The sequence below is a fragment of the Trachinotus anak genome, unplaced genomic scaffold, assembly GCF_046630095.1.
Source record: "Trachinotus anak isolate AG129_WGS33_773 ecotype Australia unplaced genomic scaffold, CSIRO_AGI_Tana_v1 ptg000025l, whole genome shotgun sequence".
Lineage (NCBI taxonomy): Eukaryota > Metazoa > Chordata > Actinopteri > Carangiformes > Carangidae > Trachinotus > Trachinotus anak.
The window spans coordinates 17,304,553-17,326,010 of NW_027273876.1; the positions used below are offsets into that span (position 1 = coordinate 17,304,553).

Genomic DNA, 21,458 nt, shown 5'->3' on the forward strand with positions numbered 1-21,458 from the left:
TCATGGCCATACAGAGATAGAGACACACAAACACATGCGTGAGTGCACACTCACACACAAACACCCCCCCCCCCCCCCTCACTCTGTCTGTCTGTCACTCTCTCTCTCTCTCTCTCTCTCTCTCTCAGGGGTCCCATCAATATTATTTATTGAGAAACCTCTCAGGCAGTTTGCATCTGGTCTTAATTACACTTTAGAGTAAAGAGGACCAATGAAAATAACTGATGTCTGCCTGTGCTTTAATTAGGACCAACACACACATCTCAGACTTTTTAATTAGTCTGACCTTTTGGATTGTGGTGTTACAGTACATTGTAAATCTTGTATCATTCAGCACATGTGATTGAATTGAGGTTAACTAAACAGTTCACATCATGTTTTGTTGAATCATTTAAGCAGTACAGTGTTGTGGTTTTAGTTTTGTTAGCACAACTGATTTTGTTTTGTGTCATAATGCTGAAAAAAGTACTTTAAATTAGTCAAGGAAAATACCACAATTTCATTTAGTCTCAAATCAGCCTTATTGCTTAAATAAACAAGATACAAAATGTGAAAAATGTCAGTTGTTGGTGGTGCTACCATTTGGATTTTTTTCATCTTTGGACAGAGCAAGTTTCACTGTTTCTGTAACATCCTGTCTTGTGTAATACATTTTTCCTGTTTTATTTTGCAGTACTCATCTCTCTTGTCATTGCAGTTTTCCTGTCCATGTGTGCTGAAAAATGTGCATCTTAAAATGAAGTTTGGAATTTTATTTTCAGAAAATGAAATAAAAAGTGTAGCGTAAGTTTCATTTTGTTCTTTTTTGTCTTGTCTTGTTTCTCCTAAGCTAACTAAGTAGCATCATTTGACCAGTGCCATATAGGCTAGAAAAGCTGCACCAGTTAAATGCAAACACTCTGTGAAAATGAAATAATTCTCAATAATCTATATCTTGTAGGCATGGGTCCAGATAGGATGGTGTCTTGGTCTGGACCTGGACTGTGGTCTGCCTATTAGTGACCTTGGACCTGATGCTTTACTCTCCACATGTCAGGAAAGCATTCGGAGACTATTTCTTTCTACATTACTGACTCTCCTGACCTTCCTTTTATCCTTGGTTAAAGCCTGTTGATTCCTCCTCAGAGTTACCTGATCTGACCTCACAGCCAATAGGACCGTGCCACTGATGGCCTCTATTACCTGCCTCTATTGAATATCTGCCCCTAAGACAGAGGTCATGAATCCAGAGCTCCATAGCTCCTGGCATCATCTTCTTCATTCCCTGCTGATGCTGGATTTATCTTTGTGGAGAAAAAAGGACAACACTGTGTGGACTTGTTGACTGGCCATTACCCAGTGACCACAAGCAAATACAGATATTTTTGGCCTTTGCTAACGTCTTCAGTCATTTTTTAATTATGGAACACTTTTGCCTTCTCCAGGCAAACAGAGAAGGCAAAATGTTAAATTGATTTTGGAAATTCATGTAAAGATACGTAAAAAAAAAAAAAAAAAAATAGAGATGACACAATAAATCATCCGTCATTGCAAACAAATTAATTGGGCCTTGTGATATGACATGAAAACTGTCTTAATATGATTTCTATTCTAAATAATAATAAGATATTCATGAAATCTGTTTTGTGTGTTTGGGCTGATACTGGGCTTGGCCTCCTTTTGCGTGTTACTGTCCATCAAATTTCCTGTTTGTCATTGGCAAATAACCCTAACCCTTAAAACTTTCAGGAGATGTGGTAAGGGTTTATTAGCTCTTTTAAAAAAAGCCAGCAGAAACAAGTGAGTCTCAGCTAGCAGGCTTGACATTTACAGAGTCTTTCCAGTTCACAGAATTCCCCTCAGGGAAAGTCTCAGAGCAGACGGTCAGGAACACCCTCAGTTTGCTTGTTCATCCAACAAAAGACGACCATGGTGTTTTGGCAATCCAATAATTCACCAGACATTTTCAGTATGTTTTAAACAGAATGTTTATTTGGTCTGTGGGGGAAGTGGAAGAGTCTTTACTTACGGAAAAGTACCAGTAATGTACCAATGTAAAAAAAAATCTCCTTTTCAAGTCCTGCATTCAAAACCTTAGTTAGGTAAAAGCACAAACATATTATAATGGAATGAAACTTAAAACTGCACTATACTGCTATATTATCATATACTACATTAGTAGATAATCAATACTGATGAACTCATGCTTAAGCCACATTTTACTGTTGTAGATAGTCGAGGAAGACGTTTCACCTCTCATCCAAGAGGCTTCATCAATTCTTTCTCGCACCTGACCAGGCTGGGACTGGACCAGCTAGGTTTAACTACACACAGGTGACAAATTAAATGAAAACCAATATAAAGTGTCTTAGTAAGTTGTTGGGCCACCATATGACACTAGAACAGCTTCAGTGCTCAGTGGCACTGATTCTACAAGTCTCTGGAGGGATGGACCCCATTCTTCCCAAAGATATTCCCTCATTTGTTGTTTTGATGATGGTGGTGGAGAGCCATGTCTAACACATCGGTGTACAATCTCCCATAGTTGTTAAAATGGGTGAGATCTGGTGAATGTGAAAGCCATTTTATGATTCACATCAAACCATTCAGTGACCTCTTGTGCCCTGTGGTTGGGGGCATTGTTGTCCTGTTTCTCTACTCATTCTTCAGGTTTTTCCTTTAATTGGTCACCCATCTGTATCTTATTGTTTCATAGTTCAGTACAGGGTTAAATGGGGGTCAGCCCCTGCCAAATCTACAAAGGGTACAGCAGTCATGAACACTGGAGTGAGACAGAAGAAAAAAGAGGGGAAATTAATGAATTCATAAATGTCTAAAAATTGACAAGGCACCTCAAGAAGACCTGTTTTTTGTAGGGGGTCACAAGCTGAACAAGCTTTAACAAGCTTTTAATTAAAATGCATCATCTTTTGTAAATGTATTGTATTTTTAGGACCCCACTGTAAAAGTAGTACTAATAAGTAAAGGTAAAGAAATATTAACACCAAAATGTATGCAACACAACAAAGTAAAAGTAATTGTCATTCAGGATGATGAAATTATGTTTTGTGTTTTGTATTATTGAATTAATATTATTATTGATGCATTAATATTTAAGAAGCATGTTAATGTTCTTGCAGGTCAAACTGGGGCTAATTTTAAATATTTTATATTTCTGTACTGTTTGGAACTTCGACACATAATTTTATGAAATGATGATTATTTTGAATGGAAAATCTTAACATTTACAGTAATGCATAGCTGTCAGGTAAAGGTTGATAAGTAAAAAAGTAAAAAGTACAATATCTCCCACTATCTCCCAAGTGCAATGGAGTATAAGTGTTAAGTACAGTATTAATTGTATTGTATTAAGAGCAACAGAGTTATTAGAATTTACACATAAAGTTGCTGGTAAACATTTTGGTGGTGATTTCCAAACATGGTTTTGAATCTTTACACAAATGTGGTGGATCAAAAGTCTCGCCTAGCATTTGTATGAGGAAATAGAATTTAAACATTTGATAGTATAAAAATAATATTAATAAAATGGTGACATATAGTGATGAATTTATTTTCAATAACATGTGGTAGAAAACAGCTAAGTATAAAATGCAAGAAAACATTTATTTATAAAATATAGAACAATAAAATCTAAGAAATGTACTAACAGGAATTAGAGTTGGGTAGATATAGTAATGATCAATGTGAAGTGATGTGTGAAGGCTTAGCCCCAACAACATGTGTTGATTCACAGCCTCAATAACATAATTAGCTTTTCAAAACATATGTCATTGTGTTTAGATGTAATGTAACTGGATTCACTGATGATTAGTTTAACAATGAGGCACTCAGATCAGATAAGATGTATTTTTCTCTCTACAAAATACAGATTTACCATTTTCTCATTTATACATATTTGTATCACTGATAATTGATCAGTCCACCTTTGACAAGGGTGTTCTTTAATGTGTTGCCTGTCTCCTGTGTGTTTGCATCTGTGTGCAAAAATGTGTTTCTGTTTTACATTTGATGCTGTGATTAGATCCTTTGATCTGCACTGAACGTGTTTGAAGCTGATTTTTACCCAGGATGTGAGTTAATTCCACTGAGAAAGAGTCTTAAACCGAAAACCACATCATCAAAATAACTGAAAGTTAAGCAAAAGATGAAGGTAAATGCTATTATGTAGAAGCAATTTCTTTGATTCATGTGGCTGTAATGTTTTCATTGACACTAATAGAACACACTGTGTGTGACTTTGTGAAAGCATTTCCGGTGAGAATGGATAACACAAAATTACTTTTTCATCAAGCTAAACCCAAGACAGCTTTTAAAATTTCTCATCTGCTGACATTTTGAAAATGCAAGGTTTTCAGTGAACTGCACCAGTATCCATTTTAAAGCAATTACATGGACCAACTCTGCAACACGAGACAAGTGCTGGTAATTTTTCCTTAAAGTGTGATTTGGAAATCCTCTTCAATAAGTCAACATCAAGCAGAATACCACAGTGAGCCTGAGGCACACGATGTTCTTGTACACAGTTGCATGCATGGCCACATGGCCAACCAGGCACAAACACATATGTTTTAAGGAGATTTAAGGAGTTTGTGCGCGTCTTGTCTTGTGTTTGGGGAAAGGTGTGTTACCTGTGCTAGTCTGTTTACACTCCACCTGTCCACACTACACCTCTCTTGTGCCTCATTTCATTAGTTCTGCTGAAAACCTGTCTGAGTCAGACAGAGCAGGGGGTGGGTCTGTACAATATCAAGACAGGGGTTTTATCACATAACGCACTTTAATGGAATCCTCATAGTCACAGTGAACTATGCTGTTTGATGAGTATCCTTTTTCCTTTCTTTGCTTTTCTTGTTCTATAAAGAAACTTGTGTGATCAACAGAAGTGTGTTGAAAACCCCATTTTGTGTAGACACCCTATTAATCACTGGTATTTGAGACAGTGATGAACAAAACTCATGCCTTGTAAGTGCACAACTCAATATACAGTCAGGAAGAAAGCAAACCTAATCATCTAGGACATAACAAACTCAGAGAAAATATGTACAACTTCATTCCTGGAGGAAAATAATACATCTTGAGCAGTTTCCGACTTGAGTGGAGAAAGTAAAAACACAGGATTAATCACTATCAAATAAGTAAATAAGTTGAAAGTTGAAAAGTATCATGGAGTTCATCATGACAGGGAATCTAATTAAATGGTGAGTCAATTTTTAGTCTTCTCTCTATGCCAGAATGGTGTCATCGAAGTCGTACCGTTCAGTGTTGCACTGTGCACTGGGAGCTGACTTGTTAGCGTGGCAGAGGAGGGTGCAGAAGTGCCTTCTGAAGGTGTCTGAGAGACAGGCGTAGAGGATGGGGTTAGCACAGCTCCACGAGTATGACAACAGGACCACAAACTCAAAAGCTCTGGCGAAAGTCAGGACCAGACCACTTTGATACAAGGAACAGAAGTTGAAGGTGTAAAAAGGCAGCCAACACATGCCAAACACAATCACGACCACCACTACCATTTTGGTAACCTGTTGCTCCAGCCGGTGGCTCTCTTGGTTCTGTGTGGGGGTTTGGAGTCGCTGGGACCGCAGGGTTAGCAGCAGCGCTGCATAAGATATCGTCATTATTGTGAATGGCAAAGCAAACCCCATGACAAAGGTGTAAGAGAGGACACCAAGCCACCAGGTGTCTGAGACAAGTTCTGGCATGCACAGGCCATGATCAGCTGAGAAGTGAAGCGCCATGGGGAGAATGGTGAGGAGTGAGAACAGCCACAGGAATGCTGAAACAATCTTTGCACAATGTGGCGTTCTCCAACGTGCAAACCGAAGTGGGTCAGCCAGTGCCATGTAGCGGTCGACACTCATCACTGTCAGACAGAAGATGCTGGTGAACTGGTTGATGCCGTCCAGCACCATAACCACTTTGCACGCAATGTCGCCAAATATCCAGTGGTTCTGGAAGTTCTGGCTCGCTATGAAAGGCAGACCAACCATGAAGAGTCCATCAGCCAGGGCCAGGTTGAAAACATACACTGTTGTGGAGGATGACATTTTGTCTAATTTCAAAATGGCAATGATGACAAGGGAGTTTCCAGCTAGTCCCAGGATGCAAACCACCAGGTAGAGAATGGCCATGGTGATGCCAAAACCATCAATATTGTCCTTGTAAAAATGGTCATCCACGTAAGTCTGATTGTATTCTATATCTGATAAAAACGACGCATCCATTCTGCCTCGCTGCATCAAATAAATGACCAAAAAGAGAATACAAATACAAAATTACACCCAGAACAGTTCCAGCTCAAAGGGATAAAATCTTTACTTCTTTTTAAATTCCTCTGCAAACAGTTCCAGAGTTACCTCTTGACTCCCCGTTGAGAAAGTAAAAGTACTCAGAGGGAGAGGAGTAAACAAGTCAACCAAAAAAAACCTAAAAATCAAACACTGTTTTCAGGTTCATGAACAGCCAGGCTTCAGCAGCTCTTCAACTCCCCCCAACCAGTCAATCGTTACTTCCTTTTATCTTCTGGAAAAGAAAAAATTGTCAAAGTTTATTCCTTAGTGGTGGAGCCTGCACGTCTCTCTGATACTCATGTGCACTTTCTCACTCACCCACAGACTCGTGTTAACACACTCGGTGACGCACGGCAGTGTGGAAATGAGCAAAACGGCCGCTCAGAAGCTTGCTTTCTCCTTGGGAGCCCTTTTATATCTCTTCCCCCACAGTGTGTGAAGGGTATGTCTACTCCTGTGTATGTGTGTGTGTGTGTGTGTGTGGCGACCCCCCCCCCCCCCCCCCCCCCCCCCCCCCATCAGTCTCCAGGATTGTGATAAACTCCAGCTTGGCTCACGCCCCTCCTGAGTGCTCCCCCAGTTCCTCTGCTGTAATGCTGTTTCCAAGGTAAACCCTGGCCCCATCTGCTACAATACTTTTGTTTTCATAACTTTTTCTCTCCACTCTTTCTGTGTCCCCTCCATCCATTTTGTCTACCCACACTCCACCTCTGTGCTCTCTCAAAGTTCACTTGGGGGGTCATACAACAAAACCTAAACACACACACAGAGATAATAACACTATCTCATCACTCAGGCCACCCACCTTCACAACCCAGACTGTGTAAATCTGCTGACACGAGAGAGAGGCTTTTGTTTTTTGACATTTGACATGGGATGCTGTTTTTGCTTCTTTGACTCTATCCATCCTCCTCCAAGCCTTGCACCTTGTTTTTCTTTCTCCATCTATCACAAAAGGAGGAGGTGAAAGGTGAAAAAGGGAAAGGTGAAAAAGGGATGAAAGAATACAGAGGAAAGGAGAGGAAAAAGGAAACGAGGAAAAACCCAGGGGGGGGGGGGCAAAGATTAAAGACCTGGATAAGCAATGACCTCCATCCTGTTGCCGCTCTGACACGCATAGCTGGAATACCCCAGGACTGTCCCCCAGAAAAAACACCCAGCCTGTTCTGCTACCCACCATCAACACAGCAAGCAAAGCTCAATCAAAACTGGCTAATTGTTCCCATTATTTCAACCTCCATCCAGTAATTTCATCTAGTTTCAAAGACAACACCTTATCTGAGTGCTCATTCATTAGATTCCACAGATTTTCTCACAGATTTCTCAACATATACCATCACTCTGGCTTTTAACTGGTTTCAATTAAGTGGAAAAAATGCCTTTGTAGTCCTAAACTCCTGATTAGTTTGTGGCTTAACTCTCCCCCAGAGAATGGCATTTCATACACGAAGCCCACCTTTTCCACCTCAACCTCAGCCCCCTATAAAAACATCACTGGAAACATTGTTTTGCAGCGCTAAATTTGGAGATGTTTGACAGCTTTGTATTTCATGGGGAGTATTTCACTGCCACGTTCAGACAGACAAGCTGACATCCATATCCATGTACAACAGAGCTGTCTAGAGCAAAAGAATGAGCCATGTGGAATGAAGCAGATGTCATCTTTAACATCAGCAAACTCAAGGCCAAGGGCTACTTCACTATTTATCAGAAAGGAGGCTTTTAAGAAATCCTCTGTTCTCAGGTCTTACAAAAAAGAAAGTACTGTGAGCACAAAGTACTTTCTTTTTTTTCACCCTCTTACGTGATCATTGTGGGGTCACAAGAAAAGGTTTATACTTCAACTGTGCTCACTTATGTTGATACAAGAAAGAAAAGTTTATTCTTGTCTTGTAAAGACTGGATAAATCTTGAGATGATGCATGCCTGAAGCTCAAAATCTAAATGTAAACCAAACAGCTCTAAAGGGGCCAACAGAAGTGCTTGTTGAATAACAACAACCCCTCCAGCCTTCCAGCTACTTCCTTAGGCTCATCTCTTTTATCTTTACTCAACTAATTTTGTCAAACGGGCTCAACACTATGAATGTCTTCAAGGTGAGACGATTTGACAATGTGCAGTTATCCCGATATTAAAGCAGTTTTCATGTCTTGCCCTTGTCCATTATATCATCATTCAAAACCAAAAGTGTGAACCTCATTTTCAGTCAGAGGATCACCAAAGACACATTACATACATCATTTGAGAACCATAAATGTCTCTACAAAGTTTTGTGCCATTCCATCTCATAATGTCAAGCTATTTTACTGAATAATTGAAAATTTTAATCTGCTTGTGGGGCAAGAGGAAAAGTCAAAAGACAACCAGGTCCCTGGGATTCATCCTCTGGAAAGCTTGAGTATCTGTAGAAGAATTAACAACAATCCATCCAGTAGTTGTCACACTATTTCAGGGGATCACTACTGTCTGTACCCAGCGAGGATCATGAATGTCTGAACAAAATTTCATGGCAATTTGTCCATGAAATTTTGATTTTTGAGATATCTCAGTTCGAACCAGTGTAATGGGCCATCAGATCAACATTGCCATCCATCGAGCCATGCTGCAAGGAATCCTGAAAAAGCTCCAGATGAAAAGCAGAGACCATGTTCAGCTTGTGTGGAAAAATGTAATAATTTCAGAAAAAGTAAATTACATGGTGTTATTGTAGCTTTGACAAAATTGTTTCGTAAGAGGGAACTTTCAGTAAAAGATGACACCTATGAACTGGCATGCTGCACCAAATGCTTTCAACATACTTGGAAGTGAGAAGAATCCACAGAGGAAATCTGGGAAAACCACCCACATAGCTTATTATAGTGTGTATTGTTTGTGGATGGCTGCTTATTTTCATCTTGTTTTTGTTTCCAAGAAACACTCACAATAAACCCAGAGTCACTCACGACTTATACAAATCTCACTTCCTGCAAATGCAACACAAATGTAGAACAATAATCTCAACTCCATTGTAACATCTGGGTTTCATTTATATGATGAATAAAGCTGTCCTGACATAAGCTAATGCATCAGTGGAAGGATTTGCTATGTCCAAGATGGTATATGAAGTTGTGTTGTCTAATGGTTGTTGATTGTAGCAATTATTTTATGGTAAGGCTTGCAGAGGGAAAAAACACTAAAATCTACTAATACTGCACAACATGCTAGAATCACTGTGCTGCTGTTGGTAAATTTTTCTTTGGTGTTATTATCATGCAAATCCACTTAAAATATATTCAGCATAATGTCTCTTTGGGATATTTCCAACACAGGTGTTTTGAAGTTGTTGCATTTTGTGTCACAAACATGATTTTACAAATGTCAAGAACTCACCCTCTAACTTTTTATCTTGCAAATGGAAATCTTGGGATCTTTGGTTTGCTCATGACTGACATAATGCTCGACCAAAACAGAACTATAAATTTATCTCTTTTGTTTGTTATTCCTTTAAGTATAAGTGCAAAATTTGAGTCATATGCTAATGATAGCTGTGGGGCCTGGATATTGTGTTTGTATCTAATTCTATAAATCTATAATTTATAAAAGTGATTCTACCTTTCTACTCACTAAAACCACATAGTGAATCACAATTGACTAGAAAAAAATGACCATATAATTAGAATCTGTGTTCCATGTAGTCAATGAACCCTGCAGGCACGCTGTTGGCCACCAATGTTGTTAGACGTTGATATTTGATTGAATGAAAGTTGCATTATCGGGTGACCAACATTCAGTGTCAGGACAACATCTAATGCCAAAGTTAATTTGACAGAGTGATAACAGCAGCTGTTGATATTTTGCTGGTTTTAAGTTATTTTGTTAAGTAACAAAAAATCTAGCATCTTCCAAATGTCTCATGCCAACACCTTCTTCCATCTATCCATTATCTATACCGCTTATCCATACAGGGTCACATGGGGGCTGGAGACAATCCCAGGTGACATTGGGCAAGGGCAAAGCACACCCTGGACAGGACACCATATCACATATAGACATATAGAGACAAACAACCATTCACACTCACCTTCACACCTATGGGCAACATAGTGTCACCAGTTTACCTAACGTGCATGTCTTTGGACTGTGGGAGGAAGCTGGAGTCCTGGGAGGGAACCCACACAAACACGGGGAAAACATGCAAACGCCACACAGAAAGGCCCCAGCCCGGTGTTCAGTCCCAGAACCTTCTTGCTGTGAGGTGCGAACCACAGAATCAGAATCAAAATCAGAATCAGAATCAGTTTTATTGCCAAGTATGTTTTCACATACAAGGAATTTTTTCTGGTGATTGGTGCAATTGATCAGCAACAGTGGGGCTCTCTAGCCTTGTTGATAAGGCTAATAGCAGATGGGAAGAAGCTATTTTTGTGGCGAGAGGTTTTGGTCCTGAAGGACCGCAGCCTCCTGCCAGAGGGGAGTGTCACAAAGAGTTTGTGTCCAGGGTGGGAGGAGTCAGCTACAATCTTCCCTGCACACCTCAGAGTCCTTGAGGTGTACAGGTCCTGGAGGGATGGAAGATTGCAGCCAATCACCTTCTCAGCAGAGTGGATGATACGCTGCAGTCTGTTATTGTCCCTCTCCGTGGCAGCAGCGTACCAGATGGTGATGGAGGAGGTGAGGATGGACTCAATGATGGAGGTGTAGAAGTTCACCATCATAGTCCTTGGCAGGTTGAACTTCTTCAATTGCCTCAGGAAATACATCCTCTGCTGAGCTTTTTTGATGAGGGAGCTGATGTTTAGCTCCCATTTGAGATCCTGTGTGATGGTGGTTCCCAAGAAGCGAAAATGCTCCACGGTAGCCACGGGGGAGTCGCACAGGGAGATGGGGGTGGGTGGGGCTGGTCTCTTCCTGAAGTCCACTATCATTTCCACTGTCTTCAGAGCGTTTAGCTCTAGGTTGTTCTGCCTGCACCAGGTCACCAGACGGTCAGTCTCCCACCTGTAGGCAGACTCATCGCCATCAGAGATGAGTCCAATGAGAGTGGTGTCGTCTGCAAACTTCAGGAGCTTGACAGACTGATGGCTGGAGGTGCAGGTGTTGGTGTACAGGGAGAAGAGCAGAGGAGAAAGAACGCAGCCTTGCGGGGATCCAGTGCTGATGGTCTGGGAGTCAGACACGTGCTTTCCTAGCTTCACGTGCTGCCTCCTGTCAGACAGGAAGTCGGTGATCCACCTGCAGGTGGAGTCAGGCACGCTCAGCTGGGAGAGCTTGTCCTGCAGCAGAGCCGGGATGATGGTGTTGAAGGCAGAGCTGAAGTCCACAAACAGGATCCTGGCATAGGTCCCTGAGGAGTCCAGGTGCTGGAGGATGAAGTGGAGAGCCATGTTGACGGCGTCATCTACAGACCTGTTGGCTCTGTAGGCGAACTGCAGGGGGTCCAGGAGTGGGTCAGTGATGGATTTGAGATGGGACAGGATAAGCACCACATACAGCACCACCGTGCTGCTCACCAAAGCCTTCTTGACATACATTACTGACATTCTGATTGTTTGCAAAACCCCATCATCTGCCAAATGTCACAATGTCTGTTAAACAAAGTTGGTTTTTGACACCAACCCAATTTTCATTTCCGACCAAAATTTAACATCGGTTTGACATTAGAGTCCTTAGAGTTCAGTATCTTTCTGGTGTTCCATTGACATGTGATGCTAGCTGGGAAGATCAATAGTTCATGATGCTCACCGTGCTTTAGAGAAACAGCAAATATTGGATTTAAGTGTCTCTCCTAATCAACATCTGCATTTATTTCCACAGTAACATTTAAGAGGGCGCAATTTAAGCAACTTGCACCCAGTGTCCCAAGAACTCATCTTCTGCAGACCTTAAACATCCATAGAAGAATTAACATCAATCCATCCAGTAGTTGCCACAATATTTCAGGGGATCACTATTGTCTGTAGGGCTCACCCTCTGGGGATCATGAATGTCTATACAAAATTTCAAGGCAATTTGTCCAGTGGTTTTTGAGATATTTTAGTTCGAATCAAAGTAATTTACCATCAGGTTGACATTGCCATCCACAGAGCCATGCTGCAAGGATTGCTAAAAAAACACAGATGTAATGCAGAGACCATGTGCAGCTTGTATGGAATAATGTAATTATTCCAGCAAAAGTGAATAACACAGTGTTATTGTAACATTGACACATTTGTTTCATAAGAGAACACTTTTAGTAAAAGATGTTATGAATTAAATAGCATGCTGCACCAGATGCTTCCAGCATACTTGCAAGTGAGAAGAATCCACAGAAGAAATCTTTTGGCTCTCAAACAGTGTCCTCTCATTTGTCTGAGTGACTTATTTGGTATGGTACACAACCAAAATGTTTGATCATAATTTGGATGGTGACTGCTGATGACTGAACCATTATGGATTTAAATCACTATCAGATGTGTTACAAAGTCAGTTCAATTGAGCTTTCAGGATATTCCAAAGTTTAGGAACCAGGAAACATTGGAAACTTAGCATACTGTGTGCTGATCAGTCTACAGGTCAAAGTTCAACATGCCAAGGAATTACTGCAGAGAGGTGAATGACAGCAGCAATCCTGAAAACTTCCACTGGGAAGAGAAAATTCCCCAACAATATCCCCAGCATTTGTTCCCTTTTAAAACATGGAAAAAAGTCTGTGCATGTGCACACATGCACCCAAAAACTAGTGGTGGAGAAGTATTCAGATACTTTACTTAAATTAAAGCAATAATACCACAGTGTAAAAAATACTCCATTATAAGTAATAGTCCAGCACTGAAAATCTTACAAAGTTTGTAAATGATAAAGTCATACATTTAGTAGCAAAGGTAAATGTACTACATGAAGAACAAATGGATGCTGTGTCAAATAACTGCATTTTATATTAAGGAATTATTATTATTGATATATTCAAGGGTAGGTACCACTTTACTGTTGTAGCTTGTGGAGGTGGAGACGAGTCTATTTTTATATACTGCTGGGTGTCACAGTCCCGCTGTGACTCCAGGATTTGCCCAGTGTTTCCTGTGTTTGTTTTTCCTGTCTGTCTTTCCTTGTGTCTTCTCCCCCTGTTCTGTGCGTGTGAGTGTGTGCTTCTCAGCAGGGGTGTGGCACAGCACTGGCTACCTGCCTCACTTGATTCTCATCACTCAATCAACTCAGTATAAGAATCATGGTTCTCCACTGACTTGTCACCAGATTGTTCCACTTGCCATGTGGTAACACTAAAACTCTCTGGTCATAAACTTTGATTGATTGCTACATGATTCCTGCTCCTGTTAAAACCACCTGCTACGCCACCATTAACAAGCCACACCACTCACCTGCTGCTCCTATCCAGACCTTTCACCTGCTCTACGCCATCTACCCCCTCGCTCCTTCTGCGACCACCAGGATCCTTCACCTATCATCATTCCATTGCAACACTCTCTGTCTCTAGTTTGAACAGTTTTTCATTCAAGAGCTTTTATTCAAACACTGCTGGTTGTTTTTGTGTCTTTTTCTGCACTGGTCTCACAACAGCTTTTAAGCCGAAACCTAACAGTTGGATAGATTCACCTAACAATGCAACATATTTTATAAGATCATCATATGTTTTGTTTCAAATGTAAACTTAATCCTGAAAATAATATACCTGCAGGTATCAGATAAATGCTGTTTCTGTAAAAAGTTCAATATTTCCCTCTGAACTGTAGTCTAGTGCAATAGAGACGTTAAGTGGCATCAAATGGAAACACTCAAGCAGAGGTGAAGTAGTAAGAGTAACAGTGGAACCAAGTACCCAAGGCCCAGCATGATATTCTGAATTAGTTTTAATCTCCAACTTTGAAATTTAACATTATTAGCATTTTAAGTAACCAATTACTGTTGACTGAATAATTAACCTGAGAGAGTATTTATTTTGTAGTGTCTAATACAGTCATGGAGCCTCTTAACCCTCCCGGAACCAACCAGAATTGTTGCCCAGATATTGCCAAATTGCCAAATGTGATCCAGATTATTTCAAGAACCTAAAAGGATATCTCTAGATTCTTGGGGTTTTGGCACAGTAGTTTAATAGTGGTGAGTGCTGATAAATGAAGCAACAATGCCTACAGTTTTAGAGTCGCTCTCTCTCTCTCTCTCTCTCTCTGGTGCTCTGTGTGTGTGTGTGTGTGTGTGTGTCATAACGACAAAATGTGGTCCTTGAGCCACCTACTGTAGCAGGTACAGACGTTTGTATACTTGTCTGTCTTTGGACAGATCTCTCAGTGTGACAGTGTCACAGCCTGCAAGATACAATGTGTAATTGGGATCAAAATGAATGCTGAATTCGGGATAGCTGTCTCTCCACACACACATACATATATACTGTGTGTATATATATATATATATATATATATATATATATATGTATATATATACACACACACACACACACACACACACACACATACACACATATATATATGTTCAGATTAGTCCTGAACATTTCATATGTAACTTGTTTTTATGAATAAACATGCCCCCCAACACTGCTACAACAACTGCTGTCAAAGAGATTGACCAATAGGCTGCGAAGAGAGGCGGGGCTTTTGCTGTCATAGACACGTGTACCGGGAAGTAGGAAGTAAATACAAAGGAGTCGAGGCACTAGTGGAAACAAGTAAGTAAATCGGAAACTAAGAGCAAAAATCACCCTCAGCATAAGCTTAGGGTAAAATTTAACAGCCGAATTAATGTATGTTGTCTAAAATATCACAAACAGCGTTTGAATGAAATGTAACAGGTTTATTTTACAACACAAGCGAGCAGGCATTTAAATTTCGCCGGTTGACTCGCATTTACAGGTTAGTCTCGTCATTTATCTGTATATATTATGTACTGCGAGTCTGCGTTTGTGTTCAAAACTCAGTTACAAACTATGGACCATGAAAATATGCATTTAACTTCACATTTATTTGTGGCAACGCATGTATGAGATGGATATCAGTTTTTGAAAGTCATATTTACCATGTGAAGTTGTCAGTCGTCAGTACATCATAAAGACTTTAACTGCTGCTGCGTGGTAAATATTCCCATTGCATGTTTTTTTTTATTTGTTTGCTCATGAACATGTAATTTGACGTTTACATGAAAGCTGTTCCCACAGCTTACAGTGGTAAATAATTCACATTTGATTGTTAGTTAAAGCTACTTTAAAGTAAAGCCATGTAACTTTTGACAGATTAAAAAAAAAAAACACATTATGCACAAGCAATAAAATGGACCATTGCTTATTTAACTGTTTAAGTACAGTATTTTTTTGCTGTCTTTAACCTTATTTGGTCTAGTATGACCAGTAGCTGATGGTGGCTAATGGTAGCAAACTTTAGGTATAATGCTGTATATCAGACATAGCTGAGTTTGCTGACTATATGATTCTTCTCTTCTTGTGCTACTGTCACACTAGGTCATAAAATGTACTATTATCCAGTGACAGTCAGTTGTTATCACAGTGGCCACTTCACAGAAAATTATACAGGTTTGCTTTAAAGAAAACTCATCTGTAAGGATCATTTATATAACCTTTGAACTGCCACTTAAATAATTAGAATTTAAAAAGTGTTTATTGGTATTGCAAAGGGACAATCCTAGTGTTCACAGCACATACTCTACATTTCTATCCTGTACTTCTTACATGAGAAACATTAATTGCAACCCAACAGGTTTTTTCCACAGATGCAAATAAAGAAGTTCAGGATATTGAAGTCCTGAGCAAACAGGATATGACGCTCATTTGTGAGTGTGTGTTAGGCTAGTAATGTGAGAGCTGAAAGAGGGCTAAAGTTGATTTAAGATAAATCATCTAAAGAACATGTACTCCTGTTTTCTCATCTGTTGTTTGGGCATCAAAGACAAGTGCCTAAAAGTGTTGTGGTTATGTTGCTTTCATATGTCAAATTCATCATGAATACTGACTTAAAGATGGGGACATTATTTACTTTAGGCTTGTGGGGCCATGCTTGAAGGCTACAGCCCTGTAACCCAGGCCCTGCTGGGGACTCTGTTCACCTGGGGTCTGACCGCCGCTGGAGCAGCTCTGGTGTTTATCTTCTCCAGCCGACAGGTACCCACTGTCTCTTTGAGCATAAGGAAACTTAGAGAGAGTGAGTTAGATGAGAAAATTGATACCACCAAAATATATCAGTGTTAGAGACTGGCTAGCATAGAGACTGGAAACAAGGATAAACAGCTAGCCTGGCTCTGTTCAAAGGTAATAAAATCTGACTAAGATTTGACTAAGGGCTGTAGAGCTAAGTACCATTGACTATTCTAAACTAACACTGAATCCACTTTTTTGGATTTGTAAAATACACTTTATTACACTATCAATTCATCCTGGTTCTATATATAACGGTCATTAATAACAGAAGTTATTTTCTTTACTCCAGAGAAAATTTAGTGAATCAGTAAAAAATCTATAGTAGTGAGCCCCTAACATATGAGGCAGTGTCACATAAGCGTGGCTTGCCGTTTCCCCCTGATTTCAGTCTTTGTGCTGTGCTAATTGTCTCCTGGCTGTAGCTTCATATTTTACAGACAGATGTAAGCATGGTTTCCATCCTCTTATTTAACACTTGGCGAGAATGCATTTAAGCCTGTTTCCCAAGATGTCAACTATTCCTTTAAATGTTCTTCAAGTTACCTCACGGCTTCATGGCTAACATATCTAATTACAGAGTAATTCATATATCAGTGATAAAATAATTATTTCCCAGATTAAAACAGCAGACAGAGGAAGCCTATGTTGTTTATGTTAGTATAACTTACTTTCAAAAGCTTTAAGCCATTCAGCTGCTTTTTTCTGTGATCTAGGGACTTCCAATATGACTGACAGAGGATGTGTTACAGTACAATACATCCCATTAAACCCCTCTACTGACAGAATACTTTTGCTCAAAGATTGTGCTTTTTTGCTACTTTTGAAATGCATGTTGCATATTTGCCTGTTAAGTCAACAGGAAGTGGTTCACTGAAAGGTTAGATGTTACACTGTCAGGGTTTAAAGATCATGATTTGACTGAATTTCACACAATCTGCCTTCTTGTATGCCATTTTCAGAAGCGCATCTTGGATGGAAGTTTAGGCTTTGCAGCTGGGGTGAGTTTTGTTTTTTGTTTTTTTTTACTGAATCAGACATACCCCCACTCTCACATGCACACACAAATGTAGAGTAGGTACAGTAGGCACTTCCAGATGCCACATTTATTCAAAAGCCTGAGAGAAGTGTTCCCTGAAGCAGAGCTTGGCCTTATCATGTCTAAAGAGGTATTATGCTTCAGTAGAAAATACATGCCCTTAAATCCCGCTAACCAACTGTTACAATTACGTTTTTTGATTTCCTGCACGGGACAGTATTCATCAAGTGTCTCAGAGTAGGAATTCAATGAATTCTTCAGGTGATGCCGGTTAATTTTGCTAAAACTATGTGCCCGCTGTGTCTGGAAACAAGGTTGATGAAAACAGTGAGACTGAACCAAAACAGTTAAGTTGCAGGCCATTAAACCAAAAATGAGCTGAAAGACACTAAAATGCTTCACAGAGATTCAGTGCATGAGCCTTTTACATTATGCATAGCCTGAAATCCATGGGTGTAAATATATTGATTATTACAGCTGTGAGTATATTAAAGCCTCTTTTGTCCACAAAAAGTGTGCCTTTCCTGCACAAGGAGAGTCATGAATTTTACTTTCACAAAAGGCTTGGATAGAATCATTGCTCCAAGTGCAGATCAGTGGAGAGGAGGCTGCCAACACTGTTAGACTATTGACACAGTTATTATTATCGCTAAACCTTGTTCATATTAAAGCTATGAGCCAGTGAATTTCTTAATTAGGTGTTCTGCTAAACCGTGTTAGGTACAGTGCTGGATTAATCTGTAATGAGCCCTTTTACAAAAGCAGAGGATGTGTGTTATCTGTGTGGGTAGCATCAGTATTTATTTGACTATATATATATATATTGTGTTTAACAGTTCTCATCACTGGTAAAAATATAGATATATATATGTTATAGATCTTATATTTAGATTATATATTATATGTAGGAACTGTGATGTACTTGTGTGAAATAGACATTGTTTTCAGTCCTGGTGAAAAATTAATTCTGAGGTTGTTGATAATTACAGGCCTAGATAGGTGAGTTGATAAGACTAATGCCAAATGATGAGAAATTTTCCTTGAAAGGAGAATGGTAGGAAAGATAAGTCTAATCTCCATCTGTTCTTATCTCAGTTTACTCTACTTTGGTCTTAACAGCTTTTCTAATTACAGCCCAAGTGACTTGAATGCTACATACATTCAAATGAAATAATATGTAGACAGAGAACAGCTGAGTGGTATTTCTGTCAAACATTTCTTAACCTCTTCCCAGTTTTGTAAATTGCATATCTTTCTCAAATATATTTTGATGAGCTTAGCCACTCAGCATGAACACTATGAATTATTGATACAAACGGACAGTTTCCAGTTTTACAGCCTGTTGTTGGTATATGCTTTTAGAGTAATTTATTTGAATAAGAAACTAAATTCTTCATGCTATTCCTTGCATATTATATCTAAGTGTTCACCTTTAAATGTATGAATGCTAAAGTAGAAGTACTTTTTCTTACTTCTCTCTTTTTGTTGAAATATTGCTCTACCTTGGCTCCAGTTTGGTTTGTAATACTTAAAGTGTAAAATGTTAAATCAATACTAACTTTACTAATACAGAACATGTAGATGTAGAGATACTACTTGCTGAAAGGTGCCAACTATTAAAAAAATTATAAGCTGAGTACAGACTCTAAACAACAGTACCTCAAGAGGGACAACAATTTCATCCCAGGTCAATCTGTTCATACAAACCATCAGGCCACTACTTCTGTAGGCTAACCCAGTTCATTAATATAACAGGTACCAGACTAGTTATGAATTTGGCAACTATGTCATCTTCATCTGGGAGGAAAGTTCTCCTGAATTACAAAATACAAATATTTGTGATTGAACAGCAAATATGACAATAAATATATATATTTTTAACAATTTCTTCACTTTTTAAACTGCCCATCAACAATGGACAGTTATTGTTATTGATGGCCATTACCAAAGGTGGCCCGGTGGCTTGAGGTCGTTTTGGCCTGCGCCGTTAGCAGTTAACTTGACCAGTATAACAAGCAGGATTGAGAGAGAAAGAGAGAGAACACTTAAAATTAGATGATGATATATGTGTAATTACAGCCAACATGATGTTTCTGCTATGACTATATAGTACACCCTTTAGCCTCCACACTCTCCTGTAATAACATGCAATTGCTAAAATGGTTAAAAAATATTTCTAATTTAACATAGTTTTTCTCATATTTGTTGTTCTTTCACAATTTTTTTTACTTTGTCATCTGAATGATTTTCCTATAAGATGAACATAGTGGCCTCTGTTGCCTGTTACATCAACAATAGGTTTAGCCTCCAAAATTAGTGGTCTGATGGTTTGCATGATGCAGCCTGGGATTCAGTCAAATTCTTGGCCTGAATTATTGTTTCAGTCCATTCCTGCTATGAGGCCTGGTTCACATCAGCAGATGCTTCTTATGAACAGCAAACTCAAAAGGTTTGAGTGTTTTTTAAGTCTTTAACTCACTGTAATTGATAATTAATTAATTAACTATAAAATACCTGTAATTTGGATGAACATCTGACCAAATTTTTAAGACACATTAATACATAAATGCAAGTAATTGCATACAATTCACTTACTTTTTCTTGCCACATTAATTTGCACACTTTGTTTCACACATCATGTGTTCACACACTAACATGGCGTGCAGAATACATGTTTCCCTGCAGGACAGCCATGCTCAGGTCCAGCACAATACTTTTAAGTCAAACATAAAAAAATCAATGGTGTGCATGTGTGTGTGTGTTTGTGACAGTTTTGTGACCGTGTGTCAGGCTTGGTGGGTTTTCATGACCTGCATGTGTCAGGCTTTTTGCCTCTCATGTGAATCAGATGCCATCCTGTTCCCATGCTTTGCATCTGCTGTCCCCCTAACTCACACAGCCTGAATCCAACACATGCAAACACACAGATAAAGACTGAGATGCAGATGGACACCCACACACACACACACACATATACAGTCACACCATACAGTCTTTGTCATAGCAGAAAATTGCATCATGCTGTACCAGAACACAAGTGTGTGTGTGTGATTATTGGTGATGTAGAAAACCAAATTGCTGTAATTTCTCTGATTTTATATCGCTGTATATCTCTTCTCTCTCTCTGTCCAGTCCCACCTCTCTGGGCATGTTTCAGGTAATGATGCTATTTATTCTTGGACAGAAGTGTTAAAGAATGCAGTTACTGCGAATTATGTTAATGGACAACATTTAAGACAAGTCCTCTGTTTCTTTAAGTTATTATCTAGAACATTTTTAATATTTTTTTTCTATTCAAGGCTCAGTTTATATAACACAACAGTAAATCCCCTACAGAGAGTTTACGAAGGTGTCTCCAGCTGTCCTTTGCGAATTACACTCATGTACAAAAAAATTTAATTGTCTAATAAGTTTTCACTGCTGTGCAAGGACGTCACACTACCTGCTGCATTGGAACAAAATGTTTCCAGTGAATGTAATCTGGGTAGTATTACATTTCCTTCAGAAAGTATTAGCCAATGGAAACTACTTGTATACAGTATGAACAGAATTTGTAGGTGGTCGGTGTTTCCTACTCTTCCTGATGGGAAGAAATAGCAGTACACTGTATTTTGTTTAGTTAGAAAGTAGAGATAATTTCTATTTGTGAACACATAAAAAATAAATTGCCAACTCCAGAAGTTAACACTACATAATCAGAAAAAAACAAGTTTGTTTCATATTTTGTTCATATTTTTCTTCTTCCTAACTGGTCCAAAGTTTTCAAAAACACATACTTGCTCCCTTTAGACATATTACTACTCTGGGATAGGACTTCTGTCTCCTCCAGGATTTAGCACACCATCACTTTGAAAAAGTTGGTGTTGAAAATGAAATGGGTTTTTGCTTTTTATGTTGAATATGCATAAAGAGGAAAACTGCTAAAACAGTGTAATGTCAAAACTGTGTGTTTATTGCCCATTAAAGTTCTAATACCACACATATTCAATAATTTCCTTTC

The 21,458-nt window shown here is 39.2% G+C and overlaps 2 protein-coding genes across 5 annotated transcripts in view; one reads left to right on the top strand and one right to left on the bottom strand.

Moving 5' to 3' along the window:
* Window positions 1–3,444: 3,444 nt before the first annotated feature.
* On the bottom strand, window positions 3,445–6,658 carry LOC139609211 (somatostatin receptor type 5). Its single transcript, XM_071463496.1, has one exon. It carries the CDS (start codon window positions 6,234–6,236, stop codon window positions 5,223–5,225), a length of 1,014 nt encoding a protein of 337 aa, XP_071319597.1. The 5' UTR covers window positions 6,237–6,658; the 3' UTR covers window positions 3,445–5,222.
* Window positions 6,659–14,868: 8,210 nt separating this feature from the next.
* LOC139608246 (zinc transporter ZIP11-like) overlaps window positions 14,869–21,458 on the top strand; it is a 116,369-nt gene continuing 109,779 nt past the window's right edge. For 2 of the 4 annotated variants that reach the window (XM_071461776.1, XM_071461779.1), the window contains exons 1-3: window positions 14,869–14,943; window positions 16,267–16,386; window positions 17,382–17,420. In XM_071461776.1, the coding sequence (XP_071317877.1) occupies window positions 16,279–16,386; window positions 17,382–17,420 (147 nt within the window). In that variant the 5' untranslated portion in view covers window positions 14,869–14,943; window positions 16,267–16,278. The other 2 variants (XM_071461778.1, XM_071461777.1) reach the window with 2 other exon arrangements.

Coding starts and splice junctions, on each gene's coding strand:
- LOC139609211 (XM_071463496.1), bottom strand. CDS start 6,236: ATGCAGCGAGGCAGAATGGATGCGTCGTTTTTATCAGATATAGAATAC.